The sequence below is a fragment of the Aspergillus ruber genome (assembly GCF_000600275.1).
Source record: "Aspergillus ruber CBS 135680 unplaced genomic scaffold scaffold00044, whole genome shotgun sequence".
Lineage (NCBI taxonomy): Eukaryota > Fungi > Ascomycota > Eurotiomycetes > Eurotiales > Aspergillaceae > Aspergillus > Aspergillus ruber.
In genome coordinates, this window is record NW_024467340.1 from 50,443 (window position 1) to 68,769 (window position 18,327).

At 46.7% G+C, this 18,327-nt stretch overlaps 8 protein-coding genes across 8 annotated transcripts; 5 read left to right on the plus strand and 3 right to left on the minus strand.

Annotated features, from left to right (window-relative positions):
• Positions 1-51: 51 nt before the first annotated feature.
• Positions 52-285, minus strand: EURHEDRAFT_466465 (uncharacterized protein; the record flags this gene model as incomplete). The annotated part of the gene is made up of 1 exon (XM_040785100.1): positions 52-285. A coding segment is annotated over one exon (234 nt), but the record flags the coding sequence as incomplete, so codon positions are not given.
• Positions 286-1,161: 876 nt separating this feature from the next.
• EURHEDRAFT_518932 (aryl-alcohol oxidase) lies at positions 1,162-3,202 on the plus strand (the record flags this gene model as incomplete). Its single annotated transcript, XM_040786732.1, has 7 exons — positions 1,162-1,665; positions 1,723-1,795; positions 1,858-2,081; positions 2,140-2,238; positions 2,298-2,471; positions 2,533-2,854; positions 2,916-3,202. The coding sequence occupies 7 exons, from the start codon at positions 1,162-1,164 to the stop codon at positions 3,200-3,202; spliced, it is 1,683 nt and encodes a 560-aa protein (XP_040634408.1).
• A 1,986-nt stretch (positions 3,203-5,188) lies between these two features.
• EURHEDRAFT_548961 (uncharacterized protein) lies at positions 5,189-5,996 on the minus strand (the record flags this gene model as incomplete). The annotated part of the gene is made up of 1 exon (XM_040787495.1): positions 5,189-5,996. One exon carries the CDS (start codon positions 5,994-5,996, stop codon positions 5,238-5,240), a length of 759 nt encoding a protein of 252 aa, XP_040634409.1. The 3' UTR covers positions 5,189-5,237.
• Positions 5,997-6,883: 887 nt separating this feature from the next.
• EURHEDRAFT_466540 (uncharacterized protein) lies at positions 6,884-7,300 on the plus strand (the record flags this gene model as incomplete). The annotated part of the gene is made up of 3 exons (XM_040785110.1): positions 6,884-6,927; positions 6,980-7,037; positions 7,088-7,300. 3 exons carry the CDS (start codon positions 6,884-6,886, stop codon positions 7,298-7,300), a joined length of 315 nt encoding a protein of 104 aa, XP_040634410.1.
• Positions 7,301-7,607: 307 nt separating this feature from the next.
• On the minus strand, positions 7,608-9,142 carry EURHEDRAFT_417144 (uncharacterized protein). Its single transcript, XM_040783129.1, has one exon. It carries the CDS (start codon positions 8,899-8,901, stop codon positions 7,873-7,875), a length of 1,029 nt encoding a protein of 342 aa, XP_040634411.1. The 5' UTR covers positions 8,902-9,142; the 3' UTR covers positions 7,608-7,872.
• Positions 9,143-9,182: 40 nt separating this feature from the next.
• EURHEDRAFT_417145 (uncharacterized protein) lies at positions 9,183-9,672 on the plus strand. Its single transcript, XM_040783130.1, has one exon. It carries the CDS (start codon positions 9,379-9,381, stop codon positions 9,583-9,585), a length of 207 nt encoding a protein of 68 aa, XP_040634412.1. The 5' UTR covers positions 9,183-9,378; the 3' UTR covers positions 9,586-9,672.
• Positions 9,673-10,020: 348 nt separating this feature from the next.
• On the plus strand, positions 10,021-13,636 carry EURHEDRAFT_466473 (uncharacterized protein; the record flags this gene model as incomplete). Its single annotated transcript, XM_040785101.1, has 12 exons — positions 10,021-10,749; positions 10,813-11,303; positions 11,370-11,425; positions 11,483-11,661; positions 11,712-11,829; positions 11,946-12,361; positions 12,407-12,491; positions 12,560-12,618; positions 12,684-12,900; positions 12,972-13,089; positions 13,141-13,232; positions 13,305-13,636. The coding sequence occupies 12 exons, from the start codon at positions 10,021-10,023 to the stop codon at positions 13,634-13,636; spliced, it is 2,892 nt and encodes a 963-aa protein (XP_040634413.1).
• A 2,682-nt stretch (positions 13,637-16,318) lies between these two features.
• On the plus strand, positions 16,319-18,312 carry EURHEDRAFT_466512 (MFS general substrate transporter; the record flags this gene model as incomplete). Its single annotated transcript, XM_040785107.1, has 5 exons — positions 16,319-16,604; positions 16,717-16,816; positions 16,874-16,886; positions 16,938-17,155; positions 17,214-18,312. The coding sequence occupies 5 exons, from the start codon at positions 16,319-16,321 to the stop codon at positions 18,310-18,312; spliced, it is 1,716 nt and encodes a 571-aa protein (XP_040634414.1).
• Between the last annotated feature and the right edge of the window lie 15 nt (positions 18,313-18,327).

Here is an 18,327-nt window from a genome sequence, read left to right on the forward strand (position 1 = left end):
GATGTCTCAACATCGTGAGGCACTAGAATGGGTCTAACCTTACAGATATATCTACATTGGCTTGTACTTGTGATACAGGAAAGAAATAGACATATGAAACGACATGAATATCACATAATGAAGCACAGAGTGATGATCAACCTGCATAAACAGGATCCCTTCAAAAGCATCAGTGATAAGGAGAGTTATAAAAAGAATCGTAGCTCCCTCTATGAATTGTTTAACCCTGTTAACCGCACTAGGAGTGTGCGGGTGGGAGCTGTCCCCATTTTCTGTCTTCATGTTGCTTTGTATGCCAATGCAACGCAAGTTATGTACTATATCAGGCAATGGTGTGTTAACTGAAATGTGCTGACAGACTAGGTGAGTGCTGGACTTAAGAAATAGATGTATCCTACCTATAGCCAACAAGTGTTCAAATTGTAGTCTGAGTTGGTAATAGATAGTATAAAGAATAGTTCATACAAGGGTATGACACTTCAGAGGAGGAGCAGGAGTGTAATATTCATAGGGTCAAAGGAGGTATGACCTTGTACAAAGACGGATCGCTAGTTAAGCTTAACTAATGTAATACAATAGCCGCGCACCTCCCGCGATTGTACCAATCTCGATTCAACCAAGCAATCTTAACCAATGCACCTCCAAATCATACCAAAAACAAGTAATCAACTCCGTACGCCAGGCAGCACATGTTTATATGATCCCTGAATCGTTTTTACAAGACCAGCTTCATGGCAGTACTAATGGCGCTGAAAAACGTGCCAATGGCCGCAAAATGACACCAGATTAAGAAGAATCACTGGTCAATGTTCCGCCACATACTATATCTGAACGCGTATAAACTACGAATATGGCGATCCGCCGACAGTCGGATGTCGCGCCACCCCCACCTCCGCTTCTATACCGCTGTGAGAAGCTCCGACGCGGGGTTGTAGAAGTTAGATTGGTCTCATACAGGCTGAAAAGGGGGAAATACAGCAAGCTCGTAGGATTAGTAGAGCAATAAGCCGAATTTAATCAACTTTCGGCTGGCGATGACACGGAATTACCCCAAAAACGAGTATGTATATAAAAGGTTTATGTTTCAGAGGACAACTGCTAGGCACAGAAATTGAAGGCTCTTTTTCCTAATTTTTCTTTTTCAGTACTATTCTACACATGATGAGTCCGGCATCCAACCTCCATGTTCCTTTGGCATTGCCTCCAAACACCAGTCTGGATGCCTTTTCACGGTTCATTGCTGCCAGCGAAGGAATCGTCGGTCGAGAAAATATCCGCATCGTGGAATCGAAAGAGGAGTTGGATGATGGCTCCTACTACGAGCCACCCAAGACGCATGACCCCCATCATGTTCTGGACCAGGATCACTTCCTGGCCTCGGCAGTCATCAACCCAAGGTCGGTACCAGAAGTCCAGAGCCTCATGAAACTGGCAAATGAGTACAGAATCCCTGTGTGGCCAATATCCATTGGACGGAATTCTGGATATGGAGGAGCTGCTCCTCGGCTTCGGGGTAGTGTCGTCTTGGATATGGGTAAACACATGAACCGGATTTTGGAAGTGGATGTCGATGGTGCCTATGCTGTTGTGGAGCCCGGTGTGACTTTCGCTGATCTACACGAGTACTTGATTAAGCACGAACTGAGAGATAAATTATGGATTGATGTATGCTTTCAACTTCCCCGCCTTTGAGGAGAAAATGACCCAACTGAAGACGGACAGGTGCCGGACATCGGCGGTGGATCAGTACTGGGAAATGCCTTGGAGCGAGGAGTAGGATATACCCCATACGGTGGTGAGTGACCTCTGGTTACCCTGGGTCCGTAGACTGCAAAGAGAAGAGTTAACATGTTTCAGATCATTGGATGATGCACAGTGGATTGGAAGTTATCCTGCCTTCAGGTGAACTGCTGCGCACAGGGATGGGGGCTTTGCCGCAAAATCCCTTAAAGTCAGGAAACCCTATTAACGAGGATCCTGGAAACAAATGCTGGCAGCTGTTTCCATATGGATTTGGTCCGTATAATGATGGACTATTTTCTCAGAGCAATTTGGGCATTGTAACGAAGATGGGAATCTGGGTATGGACTACAAAGGATTTTCCTTCGTCTATCCTCAAGATAAAGCTGACATCTCCAGTTAATGCCAAACCCTGGTGGATACCAAGCCTATATGATCACACTTCCCAGGGATGAAGATCTACATCGTGCAGTTGACATCATTCGACCCCTTAGACTGGTAAACCCCTTCTTCTCTTCTCCTGGGCTTCTCAAAATTGGAAATAACAGGTTCCATAGCAAATGATTCTTCAAAATGTTCCCACACTACGACACATCCTACTCGATGCTGCTGTCCTCGCCCCGAAGGAAAAGTACACCTCGGACCCGACAAAGCCACTGGGCGAAGCCGAACTTGATGCAATTGCAAGGAAGCTGAACCTTGGCCGGTGGAACTTTTATGGTGCCCTTTACGTTTGTTCCACCTGTGCAATTCAAATTCTCCACAAGCATTGTTCTAATCTTTCATTTCCAGGGGCCGGAAGAAATTCGCAACACAAACTGGTCGTTGGTCAAAAAGGCTTTTTCGTCTATTGAGGGGGCCCAATTCTTTTTCCCTGAGGATGTCAAAGACTACTCCGTCCTTCACACACGTGAGAAGACCTTACAGGGCATTCCAACGTACGATGAACTCCGATGGATTGACTGGGTGCCCAATGGAGCCCACCTGTTTTTCTCCCCTATCAGCAAGATCTCTGGAGACGATGCTATGTTACAGTATTCGGTCACCAAGAAACGCTGCCAAGAGGCTGGACTAGATTTTATGGGCACTTTCACTGTTGGCATGCGAGAGATGCGTAAGTATTTCACCTAGGGGGCTTAAATCCGAGGCGGCTGATATTGTTCCCACCAACACAGATCATATTGTGTGTATTGTATTCAACCGTAAAGATTCTTTATCCAAGAAGAAGGCGCATTGGTTGATCAAAACCCTGATCGCGGACTGTGCTAAGCATGGCTGGGGTGAATACCGCACGCATCTAGCGCTCATGGACCAGATTGCAGAGACATATAACTGGAACAACAATGCGCAGATGCGATTCAACGAGACGGTGAAGAATGCTCTCGATCCACAGGGAATCTTGGCTCCTGGTAAGAATGGGGTGTGGCCTTCTAAATACGGTAGACGGCAGTACAAGCTCTGAGGGGTTCATCTACACCAGAATGTGTCTAGTATCTGCTGCTTGAAGAGCACCATAATCAGAACTTGGTTAATTCCCAATTAAGATTATCCAAAACATTTGTAGCTGGCCACGTGCATCCGGTCTTTTACTTGTAAAGAGTATAGTATCAATTCTCGAACTATCTGTAGGAATACAATGAAAACGAATCAAATAAAGAAAGGGATACGTAGTGAAGATCGACGCTTAGCGATTTTACAAAGGGTAATTTCCGATATAGATTGACCTCTGCTGAACTAGGGCTATATATTGTTTAATCTTTGAGAAGTACGTCTGTATCAGCAATGAGGTAGATAACGCGTCGAAAATGGTATTTATCAGCGCCTCCTGTGGCAGGGAGCCGCGGATAAAGCCGTTTAACTGGCTCACTGTCACTATTCCGTCTAAAACGGCGTGCATTTTCTATTACAATTGTACCAGTCCATACTTAACGTAGCAGCTCCCGCGGTTTTTCATGTCTAATGAATTAAACAGTTCAAACCACTACAATCCGACCAGAATTGCCCCCTAAGCCTCACAATTTAGCTTACAAGAAGAGGAGGATTCTATTTACAGGGTCCCTACCATGTTATTTATTATTTTCTATAGATGCCAGAGGGTGTAGATATCCAATCACAATCTGAGGGCGTCTTAACTTAGGGCAAAAATTGAGGAGAAACGGGCGCCGATGGTTTATTAACAGACGAAAGGCAATATTACCTGATCATGATTACATCGTCTAGAGAGTTGAGTCTTGAGCTCATAATGGCACTTAACGAGGGTATAGACTCTGTTTTCGCCAACTGCTCGAATGGGGGTTTCACCTTGCTGTGCGAGAAGAGGATTGGCTATTTCTCGTAAAGCTGCTGGCATAGGCGCTACTCCACGTCGATACATAAAGATTATTCATTCTAGAAGCGAGTAGTCTTTATTTGACAATAATTTATGGTTATTTGCGCGTATTTAAGCTTGCATTATATGGCCGTTGAGGTGGCGTTGTAAGGCAGCAAGAGACACATTAAAATGACGTGCTGCTTGACGAATAAAGCATATCTCTAACATTTAGATATCCTGAATATTTAGCAATATTCTACCTTCTTGCTTAGTTGACTTCGACCGGCTTTCTCGTGAATTAGTGGCATAGTGGGTAGTGTAAAGAAGAAGGTCCCTAAAACGACGTGGTCATACTAGGTGACCCGCTCGCTCGTGAGGTACGATACGAAAAGAGTATGGATGCACTTCACAGCTGCTTGATGCAATTGAGGCCTGGGCTCTCTCATTACACCGAACAGGGCGAAGAGCAATTGGTCCTCGCACTAATCCTGCTGCTCTAGACGTTGTGACAATTTCACTGGACAGCTCTGCAAGAAACTTCTGCAGACAAACAACAAAGAGCAACCACAACCTCTCATTCTGCTACGTGGCTTCCGGGATATGTCTACCAACTGTGGAGTATTTTCAGGCGCAGCCATTAATCTGAGACTCAGGGAGGGAAAGGGCCACCCACATAGTACCAATACGCTTTTATGAGGTTAATGTGAAAATTTATACGATTATGGTTCATCATTCCTAGAGCTATGTCACTGGTTCCAACTCCAAACACTGAGCAATCTTGGCATCTGCACATAGTCACAAACGAATATTGCCTGTTGATAAGTAGTTCCGCGCTAACTGAGGGGGAACCTTTGCATGTCTAAATTAAACGGATACTTCCCGGGTTTCGCTTACTTCAATAATATGAGATTGTAGGGGTGGTAAGTGCAGAGAGCACTCGCGCTCTTACAGGTTACTTTATAGGATATCATGTATCGAGAAAATCATGTCACAAGTAATTCAATCTTTCACATTTTTCTTCACAGCAAACTCGATAGCCAAAGTGTGCGGTGAATTACATATACGCTACTTTAACTAGGCATATGGAAAAATGCACACATATATTGAAACCTAATGTTCATAATCGAGCTGCAAGATGCCAGTTTCTTCAGACGACAAGCGCGGCTGCTCTCAAGCAACAAAGCATCTATTTCATTTCACCCTCCCCAAGGCAGCGCTTCAGAGGGTAAGAGTCTCCCAAGCAAGTCGTAATCACACCCTTTACCCAGGACAAGGAATTCTGTCCGTAGGTATAGGTATTCTGGGTGAAAGAATCGGCCTGGAAATACTCGTACTGCGCACTTCCAGGCTGTCCATTGAAAACGTACCCGCTCTTGCGAAAGGTCAGGGGGTTGCTAATGATCGCGCCCCATTTGTTCTTCGGGATCGTCATTGTAACCGTACCGGTGAGCGAGGCAGTCTCTGTCCATTGGTAGTTGATGGTTGTACCGACTTGGAGGAATTTCTCAACTGTGGCCGTAAACGAGGTGCTAACTGAGATGCTGTTTGCGATACTCTGGCCTTGAGCCATAGCAGCAGTGGCATCGGCCTCGTTGGCATGGATGATGGTGGACATTGGGATGTCCCAGCCAAGGAATTCGGAATCAGGAAGAGGGATGATGAACTGGGCACCAGCACGCTTGCTCAGACGTCTTGACAAGGTGGAGTTGTTATGCTTGGTCTCGAAGGATCTGGGGAAAGAATCGGTAGGAGGCGAGAGAGCAACGCTGCCCAGATTGAGCCCCAGATCCTTCTTGTCGATAGTATTCATCGTGCCGTCATGTAGGAGGAGGGCAACCTTGTCATGTCCGATGCTCTTGGGCCTCACAGTCTTGTCGGAGGGCAGAGCACCAACAAGTGAGCTGTTGATACAGAGGGAGGCTAGGAAAAACAAGTGTACCTTCATCGTGTCAGGTCAAAGTAAATCTGTCAATAACCGAGTAGATGTGCGTGAAAATAGATCAATGAAGAGTTGACAGGTCAGAGTAAATCATGGGAAGAAGACTTTATGTAGTGTCTGTCGGGGGATACTGGCTTTCATTCTTTGGCCAACGTTAGAAGGAATCACTTTGTACTTTTGCTAGACTAGACAGATCCGACTTACACTGCCATATTAGTGGAAAAGATCAGCTATAGTGATAGGATTCCAAGGCATTTACACGACAACCCGTGTTGTTTCACCTGCATAACCCCGAGAAATAGCCGTGGATATACAGATGCAAAGTCCATTCAGCCATAGCGGAAAAAGATTGCGAGATTAACATATTTGACTTTTCCCGGCCGTTGAACATTATGTAGATCATGTGCCATGGGGACTATTGTGCCAACCCATTGGCTCCAAAGGAATCTACCGAGTTATTAAATCCCCGGTTTATAACAGACTAACTAGAATGGACGTGCAATGGCTGCGGGAACCTATAGTTCGGCCCAGATAAAAGTGGGCTGGTCAAGTTCCGCACCATGCCCGGGTTTAATCTCCCAAGTTATACGAATAAAACATGGCCTACCTCAAGGGACCTGACAGGATGAAAGCGGCGATCATGAAACACCATGCATACAGATTAGGAAATAAAGATCCCAGATCATCGTACGTATGGGGATTCCTCGGGGTTTTCTATATTAGCCGTCCTAGCCTAAGGGCATCTGAGCTATATTGATACACGGAGTAGGCACCTCCTTCTGAACGTTCTTAAAGACCGCTTTTCCATATTTTAGAGCGGTAAATGTTACGATTGCAAGCCGACCCTTAAGAGATAGCTGATATTGATAATCATATCTTAACAAGCTGAAAGAATGATGGTCTCTATTCCACTCATCGTTGCAGCCCTGGCCACTAGGTAAGTTCTTTGCTCGGCCAACATAATTGACTCCGGAACTGATTTTTCATAGTGTCTTTGCAGACATTCATACTCAAGGTGTCTGTATCGATACTCCTAGCTCCGGAGTGGTAAGTCATAGTTCTACTGTCGAATAAGAGCACTTCTAACTGCTCTACAGCAAGTCTACAACAAAGCCGCCACCGAAAAGGCATGTGATGCTTATAAGAACCGAAACACCGGTAGCAAGCAATGGGATCAATGCCCCGACTGTACGTTGAAGAGTGAGCGGGACCTGTTGTACTACTGTGAGTCGGAAGACGAGCACATTGGAGGCGACGAGTTGAACTATTATTGCACGCAGAATGGTGCAGGAGATAGCGTGGCTTGGTAAAGGAGCTCTTAGGAAGGGACAGCTAGAGAGCCCAAATTTCTACTTCTACCTGTTACAAGCAAACTATGTTATCCCATGCGCGAAGTTTGTATAATTCATATCCAGATTGGATTAGTCGCTATGTTTTAATTCCAACCGTAAGGTTTTTGTTAGAACAACGGGCTGAGGGCATCGAATGGTCTATGCTGGACAGGAACTCACAGCCTCGCGTTCTGCAATCGCAAGGTTGAACTAGGTTGGCAAAGGAAAGGTTTCTTTTCTTTTCTTTTCTTTTTTTTTTTTTTTTTTTTTTTTTTTTTATTGTAACGTGGTCTATCACCAGACTGCGTAGTCGGTGACGAGCAACTCATACCAATTACTTCGTAAATCTATCTGGTTCCGGCCTCTCTATATTGAAGCATATCAGTACCGTAAACTCAGGAAGTTTTTCTCTAGTTAGCAATCTTCATAGTTTTTACATTGGCAGAATATCTTTTATAGTTTCAATCTTCTCAACTGATAGCAGTACGTCCATGCTCACTCATCGTCAGACCCTGACTCTCATTCATCACCAGACGGCATCTCCTATTCACCTAGCGCGCATTTTCATAATATTGCTGCATTGCTTGCCAGGCCTCCGCAGCAGGAGTATCCAGAGACACATTAGCGTCTTGCAGATTGCGCAAATGAATCGAGTCAGTCTGCGTAAATGGCGGGCAAGCTTGGATAAAGTCGCGCGGCACGTCGAGGTTAGGACACGGGCGAGGAGGGCAATCGTTCCTCTGTTCTAGCTTCCATGTCACAGTCACAACATGATAATCAAGCTGACCTGGGCGGACCTCATCTCTTACCCAGCGTTGGCCGCCCAGGACCGAGCTCCCTGTCCACGTGGATACTGACATATCCTCTTTACGGGCTGTGAGAATGGCACCATCCTTTCGTTCAAAAAACCATTTTTCGACTGCGTCGTTGGCAATCAAGTTTACCTCGTCCTTGCGTCTCTCAATCATCTCAAAGTCCACCGTGAAATAGGTAACACTGTCCGGGAGCCGGATTCTATTCACCCAAGCAGCATCAACATGCAGACGCGCATTGCGTTCCCAGAACCAGAAGTCTGAATAACGAATCGTCACAGCGACTCGCTTTGGATAGAAATGCTGCACGTCCAGGATTTTCTGTAGCTCACTCCCGGGCTCCAGCATCCAAAGCTGAGCAAACACGCGAATGCCACCCAGGCCCGATCTCCCACTGGATTGGTATCTTCCATATACCTCATGGACCCGTCGATTGTATTTCTTAAAACCACGAGGCCAGGTTCCGCCAGGAGACCGATCTGGCTGTGTTAGGTAAAAGCGGTGCTCAGCGAGGGCAAATTGCATTAACCAGGCTTCGCCGTAGAGTCGTCGACATGTTCTGAGGAGCTCCGTGGCTGTTCGCAGTGCAGCTGTGTTGCCCGGTCGCCACCAATAGGTGTCCTTGCTGTACTTTTGTTCAATACTTTCATATTCGGACAGAGCGTAAGCGTAAATCTCATGTCGGATCTCGGGCGGCAAAACCGAGAAGAGGGGGCTCTGGTTTTGGTTATTGTAGGAAGTGAAGTCGAGCGGCTGGAAATCAGGCATGATTTGATATTTTCTCTTTGATACAGTCGTCCTTTGGTATCCAAAAGGAATTCCTGTTGGGATTCTGTCAAGACGGTTTCATAAATAAAGGTGGGAGGGGCGGCTGCCTAAGGATCAGCACTACAGCCTTGTTGATTTCCTCATCGGGTCATAAGTGCATTGCCCCTCGTGTTGCTCCAGCGCCGCCTCCCAGAGCCGTGTGTGTATAAATCCCTCCAGTTTTCATGGAGCAAATTGAACAGTGCCAAAGCTTATACCCTATGGAAATCAAGCTGAAGCGGTGCAAGGGGTTGATAATCGTCGTGGCATTGGCTTGGGAAGGGACCATTTGACGCAGGTCAGAGTAGGTATACATGGGACACTGGGTGTATACCTTGCGGAGTGTTTAATTCGTATGCGTAGAAGCTCGCCCGAGTGAGGACAGTGTACATAGCTTGACGAACATCAAACCTCTTTCTGGAGCAGTTGGTCTGAGCCATGTCTTCTCATCAGGCTTATATTGCCGGGCAAGTAACGACTGCCATAATGCTCATGTCATTACTGAGCTTCTACGAGCTCTACCTGGGCTACTACAAGGACATCATGTATTTTTGTCAGCTTTGCATTGGCCCATGGCTGGGTTGTTGGCTGTGCGCCGAGATTACTACTGTGAAGCATGACCATGATATAGGTCTAGCAACATGATCTAATAATCTAAAATTGAGTGCCTTATATCTCAGACGATAAAGCAGAATTTGAACTCTACACCATTCGGCTTGGAGAGGATATCAAGACGTGCCATGCCATGCTGTCCATGCTAACGGCCGTAGTGAGTGATTGGCTGCCAGGCAACGAAAAGGATCGAAAGCGCCTATTTTGAGTCAAAGGCTGTGTAGATGCACATGTTCTGTTAATACCTCATAATCCTGTAGGCCATGGAATGGCACGTACTATGTCTGGTTGCGGCGTAGTCATTTGCATTGTTAGCGTCTTCGGCGCCCCCTCTTGGGATATGAGGGGCACGGAACCGCTTAAAATCCTACTGATTCATTGTTTTTCGAGGCCAAATTGATCAGGCTTATATTTTCCACTTCAAGTGAGAAAAGAAATCTCTTGTTCTTAGAAAACCGATCACCCATCATGTCGCCCAAACAACAACTCGATCAGTCTGCTCAACTCTTCACCTTCAGGGCTACCGTACCATCCATAGAAACTGAGGATCATGACCCTGACCATGACTCCCTTTCAAGCGATGCAGGACAGCGAACGCCACCAGAGTCCGACTCGGAAACCCCAGACGAAAGAAACTACGCCCCAAACGGCTCGGTCGTTTCCTTTGAGACAGCCAGCAATTTGGGCATTAGTGATACTCTGAGAGCATTGAGCTTGTCTTCAGGACAGTCGCTGTCGATTAATGCTGACTTTTTCGATGCGACGTCGGAACGTCCTGATAACTCTGGGCGACACACTTCTGTTCGTGATCCATTGCCCGGTCACAACCAGCCGGACCTTGACGAAGACCAAGGAGATCAAATTAGTACTGGAAGCAGTGCCGAGGACGATAGCAATATCTCGTCATTGGATGATGTGCCACAGGAACTGCCGCCTTCCGCGCCTATATTCGACAGTGACCTTCAGGGAATCCTAGGAGACGTCAAGGAACATTTGTCAAGCATAATCTCTGACATGGGGCAGTGCCCTTTGATTACTGATCAAGGATCCGACCTCTCAAAACAGTACGAGCAAGTGCGAATGGCAAGTCAACTTGACTGTCCAGAAACTCGCACTGTAGGATTCATTGGGGACTCGGGGGTTGGCAAGAGCAGGTTGATTAACTCTCTCCTGAACCTGGATGGACTGGCCCGGTCGGTATGTCAATAAATCTCTCGAAAAAAAAAAAAAAAAAATGATAACGTGTTACTAAGTTGTCAGAGTGCTGAGGGCTCGGCCTGTACTTCTGTCGTTACCGAGTTCCGTGATATAGATCCCCACCATCCCAGTTGGACAATCGAAGTCCTCTACATGGACTCTGAAGAAGTAAAGGAACTGCTTGAGGAACTCCTCCAGAGCTTCAGAATGTTTTACACAGATACCTTTCGTGAGGTGACCAACATGAAAGAACAAGAGCTCATTCGCGAGCGGTCAACCAGGGCATGGGCGACGTTACATTCAATGTTTCGCGGCCAGCCAGACCTCACGCACGAATTTCTTGCTGACCAGACAGATGCCGCAGACTCGCGAATTCTGGAGAGACTTCAAAAATGGACACAGCCTTCGTCTAGACAACGTCCCGGAGGCCCAGCGCTGCAACATAAAGCTGTACTGGGTAGCTTTAACCGCTGTCAGTCCCATCTTGATAGACTTACAATGGACCCGCAGGATGAAGGAGAGACTGCAATCTGGCCTTTTATAAAGCTAATTAGGTAAGGAGGCTGCGCAAAGTCTGTATTCATAGACATTTTTATTCAAATATGGCTTACCAATGGCAGAGTGTACTTGCCTTCACCAATTCTACGTACCGGCTTAGTGTTGGCAGACTTGCCTGGTTTGTGCTTCAAGTCCCTTTTGCAGCTACTATTACATGTGTTAACTTGCATTGCAGGCTTCCGCGACCTGAATTTCGCTCGGGTTCGTGCAACTGACAGATATCTTAAACACTCCTGCAATGAGGTTTTCGTTGTGACAACAATATCGAGGTGCATCACCGACCAGAGTATTGATGAGATAAAATCTCGATGCAATAAAGGACAGCCAATACGTATCGTGTGTACTAGAAGTGAAGTTAGTACATCAAATTATTGTTTCGAGGTACGTTTGCTCACGCAATGTAGGATGTTATAGCAAATGAAATGGCTCGCCAGTACAGTGATCTTGCCCCGGAGATAAACAGGCTACAAAGAGGGGTAAGACACGCGCAGAGCAGACTCACCGAAGCACTTACAACAACCGGTGGTGGAAACCTACGTGAACTCATGTGAGTCTTTCTTCCCGCACTTATTCTTGATAGGAGCTTCCATACTTATATATCTCGTTATAGAAGCAACAAAGATAGAGCCCAATTTGAGTATTCTATGCCCAGCAACTACAGCACAACAAGGCTCTGATGCTAAGTCTCCTTAGGCGCGACCAATTCTTGATCCGGAACCGGAATCAGCGGGTTGAAGCATGCCTTAGGAAGCATGGCGAGGAAATTCGTATTTTCTGCATCAGTAACGAACTGTACTCTCGGCACCGTGGAGGTAACATGACGCATGACGATGATTATCTTCAGCTCAGTTGTATTCGTGAACTACGACATTACTGTCAATTAGTTCCAGCCGAAGCGCAATTCCGCTTCATTGCTGCGTTTCTAGAGCACCGTGCACCAGCCGTGCTGCGATCTGTGAAACAATGGACCCTGACTGGTTGCGACAATGTCACCGCTGAGAGGGCGAAAACACTGCGACAAGTATTGCTGGATATCAAAAGAGCTTTCTGTGAGGTATGATAATTCTGCATGATATTTTCCCCAGCTGACATCCATCAGGCGCTTATCCCGCAAAACGCAGGATTCCGAGCATTCCCTAAAAGGCTCAAGGAGCGTTTTGAGGATGAAATACTCGATGTAGCCTGTGAGTGGCATCTTGCAATTGTGTGAGCCGTGCAACGGCTGTTCTAATGTTTTGGGAATATATCGCAGATAAACGAGCTTCCGAATGGAGAAAAAGTGCGCTTCAAACCAGCATGGCATGGCAGAGTGTACGTCGATAATATTTTTTTCAATACTGGACTGAATCCATCTCAAGATGGCTGACTTATTTCAGTGGCATCATTCTACTTACGCGGCCTTTTGCCGAAATTACGGCACGCATTCGACAAGAAATGCCGGCTCTCATTGTTGGAATACCGAACTCCTAGAAGGCACGAAGGCAGATTTGGAAGAATCTTGGTCCTCTTTGGAAGATTGGATCCTCACTCAAAAACGTCTATTAAATGACGCCGTGAGAGCCGCTTTCCAGAAAAATCTTGAATGTTTGGAAGGTAAAGCTCATATCTTTAACCTAGACATTTCTATTTACAATACACGGGATGGTTGCTGAAAAGCGTTACAGACAATATAATGCTGGCGCCAATTGCATTAAAAAACTTGATTGACAACATGGATGACAGAGAGGCTTGCATAACCAACAGCGTTGAGCAGTTGCTCAACAGCCTTATGAAAGCTTTAAGGTATAATTTTATCAATTTAATTGCCTATGCTGAACTAATGTGTTGGTTCAGTCTAGTAAAGGGAGACGCTCTCCATGGCCACGCTAGCTCATACATGGCTGGGTTGATGCGGCCTGTTTATAACAAGTGTAACAATGACACAGGTATGAATAAATTCCTAGCAAAAAAAAAAAAAAAATCAATCTTCCTAACGATTATGCTGACTACTACCAAAGGTCAAGGTGTTGACGCCCGGCGAAAATGCTATATGAGAGATCACCTCACCAACACCACGATATTTCTTCATCTCATAGAGGCCATCAATACCGACTGCCGCTCTCTTTTTCGGGAAACCTTCTCAGAGCTGAAGCAAGTGATCCATCAGGAAATGGAAAACATATATAGCGATCTCCACAACGTCATGGCAGAGGAGGGCGAGATAACTGAAGCAACAAGGTTTCCAGTTGTTGCCAGCAGACTACGTGATAAAGTAGATGTGGCTGAAAGTACACTTCAACAGGCATGTGAAATTGTTGGCAGATTGCGAAACACCCCATCCTTATCTTGAACATACCATGGGGACTGGCTTGTTGATCTGGTTGCCTAGCTAGTGAAACGATTGCAGCCTTGGTCATTTTCCAGTTATGATTTAAAACTAAGGCAATATTTTTTAAGCCTGTTCAAGAAGTGGATGCAGACGTATAATTTTTATGGATAGTTTGTGCTTTAACACTGGGTAATTTTGAATTGTTCCTGCAACACTTATTTCAATCTCTCAATCTTTGTTAAGCGCAGAGTACATTCACAAAAGTAGACTAATTACTCACCACAGAAAAGGAAATCAGGTTGTGCCTAGCGGCAAATCAAAGTAGAGGGTTATAAGACACTAGGCCGAAGGGGAAGGATAGTCACTGAGAGTAAGAATGATGAGGAGAAAGCAACCATAAGAAGGAAAAAGAATGATCGCGCTGCCTACACCAACGCGCATTTAAAACTTCGAAAGCAACAGAATTAGAAAAATGCGAATGCCAAGGACAGGGAAACCATGGGGGAAGAGCTGAATTTACAGATCCAGCATGATCAGTATGTTCTTGCTATGTCACAATCATGATTGTGAAATTCTTTCCAATGTGGGGTCGGTTTTCAGCTATGAAAAGGGCCAATCTATGGAATGATACAAAGACCAACTGGCACTCAAGAAACACATTGATTCTGACGACCCGTGATCCGCTAATTGCGGAAGGTCTATGGCCGCCTCAGAGGTTATCCCGAGGATTAGCACCGAGGTATTGGACCACGTAAGGTCAATCATACTTTGTCCCCGGGTCTGGGAATCTGAGGGAGCACATGGCAGCCGTGCTCATATGCTAGTAGCAGTGCTGCTTCATGCACCTCCTAGTTTCGGCCGATCTCACAGTTGGAGAATATGCAGGTGAGAAAGTTTGTCTAGCATGATAGAGAGTAGAGACTGTTGGTGATGGCCGTAAGATTAATAGTAGCGGTGTTATGTACTCGGTGATTGGCTGGGGAATCGCGAGGTGTTCACGATTTTGGTGAAGTGTACCGCGATCATGCATGGCAAATTCGCAATGGCCATTCATGAGATCCGAAACTATGAATAAGTTTTCCCTGGTATTACTGATCCATGGACAATATAGACGAAAATGCATTCAACGAGTATGTCTATTCGTAGACTTTCCGAGACATTACCCCGGATTTCTGACTCGACAGCAGGTCACTCATAGTGCGTAGTGCTCGTGCACACGCACGAGCACGGGGTGACCGGTTCGGCCCCTCGGGATCCGATGCTTTGCTCCAGAGTAACTTCCGTCAGAAAGCCTCATGATTAGTTTAGTAAAAAGCGTGTCAAATGCCAGCAACGGGTGGTTATCTGTACTCCGTATTCTCGATCGAAGATACGGAGGGGCAACAGGTTACCGGAGCAAAAGTAGTTACTTTTGCCGAGTCAGTGCTCCGGAATGGCCTCTAAGCCGCCTATGTATCCACCGGCATAATTAACGGCCGACGGTCTACCACTAATTGACCAACTCTGAGCGAGAAATTGCACACACCGGATGGAGTATAAGGCCGGCCGAAGGATTCCAGGGTACGAAAAAGATTGCAGATAGCGCGATTTGTACGTATGCCGAGCACAGACTTCGGCTCAGACCGGTTTTTTTCTTTCCTTTTTTCCCTTTTTACGCCGATAATAATTTCGCGCTGCTTTGTAAACGCCCCCTTGTCGCATCGCGCTTCGCGTTATGCTGAAGTTCTTATAGAATATAGTCGCTTTGTTGCATTTCAATAGACTATCCAGCATCCGGAAGATGTCTATTATATACACAATGTACATCGTAGGCGTGCTGACGGGTTTCCGTTTTCGGTGACAGGTAGTCTCCGACCACCTTCCCCATATGGCTAGCATTATGACTTCATATTACGGTTAAACCATTTTCAGTGATCTAAACGAAAACTCTTTTATGCGCATTGGCACTTACTTATATATCCAGGCAGCCTCGCCCAAAGCCGGTTTCCCTCCTCTGCCCTTTCAATTCGCCTCCCTCTTAGGGTTTTTTTTTTTATATATACTTATCGAGGTACGCTTTCCGTCCGAATTCACTCATATACAGGTCCCGACGGCCATCGATCGAGCACATCATTCTTACACGAGGAATTAGAACTGTTAGCTGCGCTGCTAATTCTCAAATCCGATCGATACATGTCAACTGCATATCAAGCAACATTGTTACCGTTTTTTTCTCCCATCTTTTCTGTCTTTCCCATAGGCACACACACCACTATAACGGTCCCGAACTTGACCCGGATTTTACAGCCCCTGCTTCAGTATCGATTGAAGTAGCGACAACACATCGCCAGCAGCAACATATCGCCTTTCTGACACCCGTTGCACCAACCCCCACTTTCCGATACCTGCGCCGTTCAATCCATCGCGAGCCCGAAACACAACTTCCGTGTGCGCCAATCCGTGTCCCCGATATTTGACTCGCCCCGATAATACCTCAGCAGCCATTGCGCCAAATCCACGGACTGCCGGAATACCACGTCCCTGCGACTTTCTTGCCCAGCTTCATTCATATCTAGGTTATAAGAATTTCCCAATCACGGCAATCCCACAGGTTTAGGTAGACCTAGCCGCCCAACGCAAAACTCGTAATTCACAAATACCCGTTGAGATACCGATCCGTCGCGACAGACCACCAAATCACCCCACTTGCGACACACCATCACCATGGGTAACTGGGACTGGACCGCTTTCTTTAGCTCACGAGACCGGCGGAATTTCCCCGGTGTCGTGATGCCACTTGCCGATGCCCCAGCACCTCAACAATCGATACCCAATGCAGAAAAGGAAAAGGAACCGGATAACGATGCGAATAGCAACAAGCTAACCACAGCGTCATCCGAAGAGAAAGGCGCCAGTCCTGTGCCCCAAAGCGGTTCACTGACTCTCGAAGCCCTTCGTGCGGAGGTTGAATCGGACATTGCCGCCTCGGGTTTGGACACTGCCTATGATCGTACGTTCGCTTGCCTGGTTTTGTGTTCAGATGCAGGATAGCGTTGCATGATTCTCTGCGATGCTCCCATGCATCTCTTCCCCTTTGCTTTGGTATGCTGACCATCATACAGGGAAGGCAAAGGTTATCAATAGAGCAATTCAGGACATTGGTATGGGCCGGTACCAATGGGATCTATTTGTTCTCTGTGGATTTGGCTGGATTGCCGACAAGTGAGTATCCCGATGAAAACATAAGAGAATGTACATTGCTAACCGTGATCATTACAGCCTCTGGCTACAGGTGAGACTATTCAGTGTACTTTTCCAGCAACCGCAAAACTAACACATGCAGGGTGTGGCACTGACGCTGAACTCACTGTCTGCTGAATTCGGAGTTGATTCTTCCTACGTGCGTTTCACAACATGCTCCCTTTTCGTCGGACTGATTGTTGGTGCTTCGTTCTGGGGTCTGGCCTCTGACGCGATTGGTCGCCGTCCTGCCTTCAACATGACTTTGTTCCTCTGCGGTGTTTTTGGACTTGCTGCCGGTGGTGCTCCCAACTGGATCGCGTAAGTTAATGTCTTCATGATTTTGGTCCCTGTTTTTTTTTTTTTTAACAACGTATAGTGTGTGTGCTCTCTTTGCCTGTCTTGGCTTGGGTGTTGGTGGCAACCTGCCCGTTGATGCAGCCATCTTTCTGGAATTCCTGCCCTTCGCCTCAGGGGCCCTTTTGAGCTCCCTGGCTCTGTTCTGGTCCATAGGCACCCTCATTTCCAGTCTGCTTGCCTGGGCATTCATCGTCAACTATTCGTGCCCTGAAAACGAGCCTTGTACCAAGGAAAACAACTGGGGATGGAGATATCTGGTCTTGTCCTTGGGTGCCATCACATTCGCCATGTTCCTTGCACGCTTTTTCCTCTTCACGCTCTATGAGTCTCCTAAGTTCCTTGTCTCCAGAGGTCGCCAGGATGAGGCTGTCACCGCTGTACAGGGCATTGCCTACAAGAACAAGACTCAGACTTGGCTCACAGATGAGGTTCTGAACGAGATTGGTGGATATCCTGAGGAGGTTTCAGACCAGAAGCTTTCCTATATGCAAATTTTCAAACGGTCTTTGTCAAAGTTCTCATACGAGCAGGTCACCCCTCTGTTCGGAACAAAGAGACTCGGAATCACAACCCTTATCATCTGGTTTTTGTGGACCACCATCGGAATGGGCTACACCTTGTTCAACGCCTTCCTCCCGCAGTATCTCAGTACCTCATCCTCCGTCTACGAAACCTACCGCAACTACGCCATTACTGCCGTCTGTGGTATCCCCGGTCCCATGGTTGCCTACTTCACCGTCGATCTTAAGTACATCGGCCGCAAGGGCACCCTCGCCATCTCCACCCTCATCACCGGCGTCCTCCTCTTCTGCTTCACAGCCTCCCAAGACCCCAACGTCCAGCTCGTCTGCTCAGCCCTCGAGTCCTTCTTCCAGATGATTATGTACGGTGTTCTCTACGCATACACACCCGAAGTCTTCCCTGCGCCGAACCGTGGAACGGGAACTGGTATCGCTAGTTGCCTGAATCGGATTGCTGGTCTTTGTGCGCCAATCATCGCCATTTATGGGGGTGCTAATGCGTCGGCTCCGATTTATGCTTCTGGTGCGCTATTGCTGGTTTCGTTTGTTGCTATGTGCTTGTTGCCGATTGAGACTAGGGGTAAGCAGTCCCTGTAAGGTTTTGAGCATATA

Bases quoted from the DNA above. Each gene is read 5' to 3' on its own strand.
- EURHEDRAFT_417145 (XM_040783130.1), top strand. From the start codon at position 9,379: ATGTCTTCTCATCAGGCTTATATTGCCGGGCAAGTAACGACTGCCATA.
- EURHEDRAFT_417144 (XM_040783129.1), bottom strand. From the start codon at position 8,901: ATGCCTGATTTCCAGCCGCTCGACTTCACTTCCTACAATAACCAAAAC.